At 29.8% G+C, this 9,132-nt stretch overlaps 1 protein-coding gene across 1 annotated transcript in view; it reads left to right on the forward strand.

Annotated features, from left to right (window-relative positions):
* The first annotated feature begins 1,474 nt into the window (after positions 1 to 1,474).
* Positions 1,475 to 9,132, forward strand: part of LOC111631179 (probable glutamate receptor) — a 12,142-nt gene continuing 4,484 nt past the window's right edge. Inside the window, exons 1-4 of the mRNA XM_023375380.1 lie at positions 1,475 to 1,519; positions 1,695 to 1,816; positions 8,020 to 8,045; positions 8,153 to 8,232. Of these exons, the coding sequence (XP_023231148.1) occupies positions 1,475 to 1,519; positions 1,695 to 1,816; positions 8,020 to 8,045; positions 8,153 to 8,232 (273 nt within the window). The remainder of the gene's footprint in view (positions 1,520 to 1,694; positions 1,817 to 8,019; positions 8,046 to 8,152; positions 8,233 to 9,132) is intronic.

Below are 9,132 nucleotides of genomic sequence, written 5' to 3' on the forward strand. Positions count from 1 at the left end.
AATATGTATCACTTAAAAATTTTTAATAAAGATATTTATCTTAATTATGAAAATATACTAGCATGTTTTTTTAATTTTTGGAACCTAACCCTTCTTTTCGTATTAGTTCTTTGTTTCGTATAACACGGATTCGCATAACACAGAAATTTTTTGGAACGTAACTACCGTGTTATACGGGGGTTACCTGTACTAGACTTTTTATTGTACACGTGATCGCGAGACAGCGAGACAATAATAACGAAGCGATTAAATAACGTTACCAAAAAAAAGCTGCAATGACTTATTTGAAATGTATTGAGATCTGTCATTAAGACCAGGTGAAAAAATATTATGTTTACTATTGTGGTAAAGGTTAAATATTCTTCATTTTTAATTAATTTATCAAATCTTAATTGTTGCACATAAGATTCTCCATAACCTCATTTATTCCATCTGGCAGAGGAAATGGGACTCGGGTAAAAATGGGGTAACCTGGAGCTCTAGCATTTAACTTTCTATAGAAAATTGAGGACTGGAGGTAATCTCAGCTGACTTAAAATTAAAAAACAATATGTCTTTATCCTGCACGCCCAACATCTTTCTTGAGGACAAGAACTTGTATAAGAGTTTTCTCAATTACATGAACAATATCGTGTTTGCTAGGCATTGCATCCGCTGTGACTTTCTCCCCAGTGAAATCGATAACCCAAGTGAAACAAACAACATGGGCTGTTAATCATCATTGGCCTTTTCCAACGTGTATATCATTGTCAAGCAAGCATCATCTGCAGGTTAAAGTGAAGTGAACTTTACATCTGTTGTACATTGTTTCTTAATTTTGTTCCCTGTGTGAGACACTGCTTTTCGTATTTAGTTTAGTTTAGTTAATTAAATAATCGTCTCGGGACAAACGTGCATAAAACTTTTATACTTCCATCCTTCTCTAGCCACCTGTCTTTCTCTTTCTCTTTACCTCTTTTCTTCTCACTATCTCAATTCTAACTCTCTCCTACGCTTACCTTCAGGCTATATTTGTCGGTGAAGCCATCATCTCTACTAAGAAAAATTGTTGCATATGACAATAGCGAGATTACAGCGCTCTCAAACTATGATAAAATTTACTGCAGTTCATGAACAGGTATTGGTTTTCTAAAAAGTTCTTTAAAATAAAAGTCATAAACTTGACAATTACTGTGGAAATCGCATCAGAACATGTCAGTTGACAAATGCTAAAAAGTGTGAATTTCAACTGTTTTATTTTAAAGCAATTCAAAAAAAACTGCAATGTATCTGCGAAATACATACCCACCTAGACGCAGTTAATAAACGAAAATTCTTAAATTTATATATTACAGTCGCTCATTCATAAAATTCCAAATATACAAAAATTAATCGCATCAGAATTATATAAGGCGTCGTGTCACAAAACGTTATAAAATAATCTAAAAAACCGATGGAAAAATTAAATTATTTTCGGTTCAAATTTGAGTTTATTATGAAGTTATTCGCTTTAAATCAACGTGGTTACAATAGTCAAAGGGTAATTTTTTCAGATTTTTCAAACAATTTAAATTTTTATGTGAACTAATTAAAAGTGTGAACGCGTGATAACAGGTTTAATTTAGAAAATTGCTTTAGTACAATAAAATCAGCGTGCTGCAAGTCATTAAAATAAAAACTTTTATTATTAATTTGCGAATATTTCATTATTACAGATCTATGAAGCATATAAATTAGTTGAAAAGACAATAATGTTTTTAACAACAGATTGCAGTAATTTAGATTCTTTCACTATTTCACTCACAATACCAAAGAATGTTAGAGATTTAGTATCGCTGTAAAACGATTCCAGAAGTTTTTCCATTCGAGATTATTCTTCTTCCACAGATTATTTCCACCAATAAAATAGTCTCAGAGAAAATATCTCTTCGGAAGCACAACTGATGTTAGTTCATAGTGTATTTTATCAGTTATGTTGCCAAACCTTTGTTTTCAATCCACCCCTTAGACACCGTGTTTCCCCGAAAATAAGTACAGGTAACCCCCGTATAACACGGTACTTCTATAGCACGGATTCGCTCTAACACGGTTCGAAAATTGGTACCATCCCCCATATAACACGGTAATTTTATAGCACGGATTTACTCTGACACGGTTCGAGAATTGGGTAAAACCCTCGTACAACAGAAAATGTAATAAATTTTTACATACTTAAGTAATAATAGTTTACGAAAATTATTATTTTCGTGAACTATTAGTACTTAAGTATGTAATTCTTTTTTCTCGCCTTCTGTCGATACACGTGGTCCTTCTCGAAACTTGTTTCAATGTTGCCAGATCGCGACGCTTCTGCTTCTGATGTTGCCGATGTTTTTTCCTTGTTTCATAAGTGCTTAGCACCATATAAGGAAATTTATAAAGACCGTTTAACTAGAAACAAGCAACCTAAAATTACATACACTTTTTGCAAAAGGTAAAGCATGAATCTGAAAATAATGCAGAAAAATGCTGAGAGGATAAGGATAACTTGCCAAAAACAAAACGCTCTCGGTTAATTAATAGTGATGACGGTAGTGATGACGAAAAAAATATTGTTTAATTTATATTAATATGTATCACTTAATAAATTATAATGAAGATATTTGTTTTAATTATGAAAATATACTAGCATGTTTTTTAATATTTGGAACCCAACCCTCCTTTTCGTATTAGTTCTTTGTTTCGTATAACACGGATTCGCATAACACGGCAAATTTTTGGAACGTAACTACCGTGTTATACAAGGGTTACCTGTATTATATTAATTTTTGCTCTGAAAAATGCGCTAGGTCTTATTTTCAGGAATGTCTTATTTTCTCCAGGAAGAAGAATTCACATTTATTATTGAACAAAAAAATTTCCAAGACAAACTTAGGCGAGAGTGACGTATATCCGGTGTGTCTAACTGTCGCCTTTTTATAGCGACAACATCGGACCCGATGACCAATTAGTGCTTACTGAACCGTAGCACTATGCAAATGTCATGTGGCGTGATTCACGGCCGACCAATTAGCCATCACCAGCCGTAACGTTATGCAAATCTGTGATTCTCAAGCCATAGTCTTATGCAAATCATGCCGTGTGGCGTAATTGTCTGATGACCAATCAGTGGCTGTACTTTGAAAAAGCCAACGGCCACTTTCAACCATCTGTCGATGACCATTACGACCTAAAAATCTTCGCTACGTTTTACTTTCAGGGGAAGGTGTTATATTTCGCAATTCAGCAAAATCTGTGCTAGGTCTTATTTTCTGCGGATGTCTTATTTTCGAGGAAACACGGTATATTTATTTTTTAAAACCGTTTTAAAATTTATAAATCAATAAGGACTAACGCAGTTTTTCTATTTTTGATTACGCGCGATAAGATTTCCAAAACTAGGTTTCTCATTGATTGTTGATTCACCTTTAGAATTGTATGTGTAATGGCTTCAATTTAACATCTTAAGTTAAATGTTGTATATATTTTTGATATAATTGAGATTTAAATAAAATTATTTGTTTAATAAATCTATGACAGTCACTCGCTGCTTTGTTCAGTTCAGATACTTTTTCTTAGTTTTGGTCAGATACAACAGATACTCTGACAAGTTCTTTAGGAGCACAAACGTTTCTTTGTTATTTTGTCATGTGTCTAGGCACGAAAGGCGCTATCGCAATTTGGTGCATGCGGTAATCGTTTTGTTTCAGTTTCAAAAATCAATTTTTCAAAAATAATCGTTTTATTCCTGGTTTTCTTCATGTTAAATGTTTGTGGGAGTGTGTTTCTAAAGTCATAATCAACAGAACTACTCAGAATACAGGTAACCCCCGTATAACAGGGCTATTACGTTCCAAAAATTGCCGTGTTGTGCGAATCCGTGTTATACGAAACAAAGAACTAGTGCGAAAAGGGGAGTTAGCTTCCAAAAATTAAAAAAATGCTGTTCAATCCTTATTTAAATCGGATTTATTATTTATTTTTTTCATAGGTAAATTAGTTATTTATTATTTAAGTAAATATTTTACCAGAGGATTACTGTATTTATCATATATGATGACCTCAGCATGAGCATTATCAACTGGTAACAGTTTTTGATGCGTTCGTTAATAGCGGTCGCTCTGCAACGGGGGTGCGTTGCATTTTTTAGGCATTTAGGAACGACGGTGAAAGAAAGATGGCGGCGACCGCACTATCGATAGTATTGTGATGGAGGAATCTATAATTTTAAAATATGAGCTTTTAAAGGCAGAAGAGTCTCAATTGTAAAATTTAACCATTAAACGGATTATTGTTGAAAGAGCATTCAAAGTAGCCACGAAAACAATTAGAATGCTTGCGCATAAATGCGTAGACTATTGTAAATATTCTCTGTTTCTAAATGTTTTTATTTCTTTAAGTGTGTTGTAATAGTTATGGAAGAATAAAAAGACAAACTTAATTATCATTTAAAAGTAATAATTCTACTAAATTAATTATAATAAATCAAATTATAAACGTATAAATATTTTTGTGGTAATTGATGTGTAAGCTTTAGATAGTAGTTATTTTCAATGTTGGTCTTCTATAAAATATAATGGCTTCAAACAAGTAAAGAATATATCAATATTTTTTTTTAAAGTTAGCGCACGTTATTGAAATCTAATAAACGAAAAAGATGAAAATATGAAAATTTAAATAGAATTGATATATTTTGAATTTATCCATCTTTTACATTATTTTGAAAAAAAAAACATTTATATAATTCCGAAATTTAAAACTACAATTTATTACTGTTTATTCATTACTGTTGACACAGTACAAATAAAGACATGACAAAAGATAATTTTTTTCCTTTTTCCTTTTACAATCTGGTAGTTCAAGGCCTATACTAAATTTTATAAATTATTTCAATCGATTTATTGCATTTGTTTTAGAAATATTATTTACAGTTGTTTATGAAAAGATGTAACTGTTTCTACGTAAAGTAATAAATTAATAGAAAGCATTTTAAAATACAAAATCAATACTGTTTTTGTATGACAATAGAAATTCTTTCAAATGATCAACGTAAAAATAAATTTATTAAAAATAATTTATAATGCTTATTGTTGACTGTAGAGTATATAATTATGAAATGTAATTGAAAACGAAAGTAAAAAAATCACTTGTTCACTTTTATTAAGTTTATTTGTCTGCAGTTATTATGATAATTCTAATAATATAAGTACAACAAAAGCTCAATAAGGCAAAAAAGTACAGTCGCAATAATAAAGTTCGTTTTATCATGATTATTATATTTTACAGACTCACATGTTGTGGACAAATTTGAAGTTTTAAAATATATAACCTTGATTTTTATTAAATCAAGCTATTATTAAATCTGAAATATAAATCAAAAACTAATAACTTCATTTTTTCTTATAATCTATGGATTTGCTTTAAATAAAAACTCAAAGACTTGTTTCTCAATGAAAAATCGAAATCCGAAACTGAAGAAATTTAGTGTTTACAAAGGAAAATAAAAGCAGACAAAATGTGAAAATAAACATTATTAATGATGAAAATTTAATTATGTTCTAATATGTACTTATATGCTATTGTCGTATATGAAATAAATTTTTGAAAATTCAGTCATTTGTTGTAAGCTTTCCTGCGGCAAAATTCTACAATTCGAAATTCATTACTAGAAACTAATCTGTAATAAACATTTTTAGTAGGAGAGTCCAACAGTTCCTTCGTTTGGAGAGTAGCAGGTTTTGGGGTAAATACATATACTATATATAATAATTAATACATCAAAATAATTAAACAATTGTCTATAAGTAACAATTACCTCTTGTTTTCAGCATCCGTTGTTTATGGTGTATGACGAAACCGAAACTCAAATAACAGGTGGAGCGTTCTTTCCGCTTTTTAAAGTTATCCACGATGAACTAAAATTTAGGTAATTTTACGTCTAAGGGTGATCCTTATTAAAAACTATTATATCTACTTACCATACTTAATTTTTTAAATCTACAGCCTTTTTTATGATCTGAATATATCATTTATAAATATTTTCTTTAGAAGTTGCTTTATAAACCATCGTAAATAGCTTTAAAATATAACACATTTTATCATGTTTAGTGTTTAGTTTGAAAACAAAGAGACATAAGGCATTGTTAAAAACTCTTATTCGCAAATATATACCTACGTTATTCATGATTTCTTACTAGTTTTCGGTTGTTTTTTACACTCTGATAGACAGGGGGTAATGTTGTGTCTAACTAAATTTTCAACTGTTATATTCAAAAAAAATTTTTGTATTTTTCTATTATAGCATCCTGCATCGAATGAAAGCATAGGAGAAAACATTTTATATTTGGAAAAAAAACGATAAAAATTAATTTCTGTATTAATTATCCGCTGTGTTGTACAGTAAAGTCATAATTATGGTAACTGCAGACAAAAAAATTACGCTTTTTTACTAAACATATGATTTCATGGTATAAAGCAATGTTTCATCTTATTTTATTGTATGAATTTATCAAATTTTAGACAACGCAATGTATAAAAAGTATGTTTCTACACGCTGATAATTAAAAGAAATTGTGCTTTGTTGTTAATAGCAATTTTGTTTATAAAAACAGTTTTGATAATACAAATTTATCAAATATTTATAGCATTAAAAAATGAAAATTTTTTAAATAATTTTCATTTTTTAATGCTATAAATATTTTGATCAATTTGTAGTATCAAAAGTTCGATTTGATACTTCAAATACAATACAATTTCACAAATACAATACAGTTTAACAAATACAATACAATTCGATATATATGTATGCGCATTTCGGTATATTATGTTCATAAAATTCTAACATAAATATCATATAATTCATGATGTGCAAAATTTCAATGCTCAATCAATCCTGAATGAATTGCTTGTATATTTCAAGTACGCGTATGTAGTAACACTTGGCATGAGAGATAATCGACCATAAATCACTGCAGAAATAAAAATATAACGTAAAAGAAAATACTCAAGCATAAACTGTAAATGCTTGCATGAAATGTTGCATTTTACAAACAGGAAACTTCACATAGCTTTTGAAATAAATTTGCAAAAACAATTATAGGAAATACGACTTCGAGTTAAATGAAGACAATAGCTCATACTTATTGTGAAAAAGGAACTGTAAAAGATAGCATAAGAAAAAATACATGTAAATGCTTTCGAAATGGATGAAGTTTTAACTGCACAAATTAATAGCTAAGCAGTAAAAAAGTATTAAAAAATAAAAAAAGGAAATTTCGACAAGGCAGAGAGCAAAGCAACACAAACCAACATAATCGCACATACAAAATAGTATAGAAATGGTTATAACATGTTACACACATAGACACAAAACAAGAATAATCAACGAAATGAAAAATGTGATATTAAATATAATAGAACATTTATAAACCAGAAGAAATAAATATTTTTTAAATAATTAACGCAAATTTTATTAGACCCTAGGTGTTTTATATTGTTAGATAATAGAAAAAATTCAGAAATTAAATAAGTAATCGTAATTATTGATGCGTTATCACAATTTTTCTGTTATGAATTAGTGGAATGGCATCTGAGGTGCCCCAGATGCAAAAGCATTCATTACCATAACGCAATTGACGTATGGTTAAATGAATAATTGCTCGCAGTGTAGGTGTTCAGTGTGATTTCGCAAACACAAAGCAATCAAAGATCAAAACTCACTTTGAAGTTATGAAGTATCCGTGTTGCACAAATGCTGTCGTTTACGAAAAATGCTAAGATTTCAGTACAATCGCAATCATGATAAAAAGAAATCTAATTTTTTACGTTTCCCTAGATTATCTAATAGTATTAAAGTTTAATTTTTTAATTCTTGGACTAAGCATAATAAGAAATTCCAAAAATTGCAAAATTTTCACTTAGTATACCTAAGTTCGTTTACAGATTTTATTTCAAATTCACAGATGACTTATATGGATTTTTTTTTATATTATACAAACTTTAAATTTCTTTCATTGATTTCAGATATCATATGAATAATATAGATACCTGTAAAAAATATATACTGAAAACAATGTTAAAAAAGCTCTTATTGTTTCTTAAACTGAAGAAAGTTATGTATATATCTAATTATGAAATTCGTTTAGTTATTTTGTAGTGCATCCGATTCTTGATCATTTAGGATATATAAATCGAAGTGGTACGTGGGTTGGAATTACAGGACAAGTTGCAAAACAAGTAAGTAAAATCTAAATAACAAGTAAATTAAGTGTAAAATACTATTGTAATTGCAGAAACATTATATGATCACTCTTACACATGAAAATAAAACAACTTAATTCGTTGCTGAGAAAAATATATGATTTTAAACAAACGTTTTCATCTCGATTAACAGATTATCATTAGATCAGAAACGAAAATGGAACAGATACGTTCTATGTATAGAATACAAATATTTATATCAAAATTTAGAACAATTTTTTTAAATATACAAGAAAAACGGGAAAACATATAACATTAACACAAAATCAAATAAAAAAATAAAAATATTATATATCTTCTGTGAAAAACCAAGGGTATACGTAAAAACCAAGGGTATAGGTATGTTACCTATATCACTTACTGGCGCACACTCGTGAGATCGTCTCTCTAAACTTTTTATAAGAGGGCGAGAAAAATGTTTATAAACGATCTAGAGGGTAAATTCTAGATCTTGTCAGGTCCCAACACCAGTTTATCACATTTATATTCCGCGGATAAACACGCGAATAAGGATCTGATTCATAGATCGAGGAGACATTATATTAACTAATAATAAAAGGAATTTAATAAACATATATACAGTGAAAACTGCTTAGGCGACCACCTGCATTCGACGGGAACCTGTCAAAACGGGCGAAAATTTCTGGCACGGAATAGTTTATCCATAGAGTCTTCGTATAAGTTACCTGTATTAAACGACCACCTGTGTAACGCGACCGCGGGCATCGATTTTTGGTCCGAAACAACATACAACACCTGTAATAAGCGACCACTTTCGCGAATGTATCTGGTCTAAACTATTGTAAGAACCCATCTCAACAACGTTTCCACCTCCTAATATAATGAATTAGTCTAAACTCTCGTTCGAACCCATCC

The sequence above is a fragment of the Centruroides sculpturatus genome, unplaced genomic scaffold (assembly GCF_000671375.1).
Source record: "Centruroides sculpturatus isolate CEXI.00-Female unplaced genomic scaffold, Cexi_2.0 scaffold552, whole genome shotgun sequence".
In the NCBI taxonomy this organism is placed as follows: Eukaryota; Metazoa; Arthropoda; class Arachnida; order Scorpiones; family Buthidae; genus Centruroides; species Centruroides sculpturatus.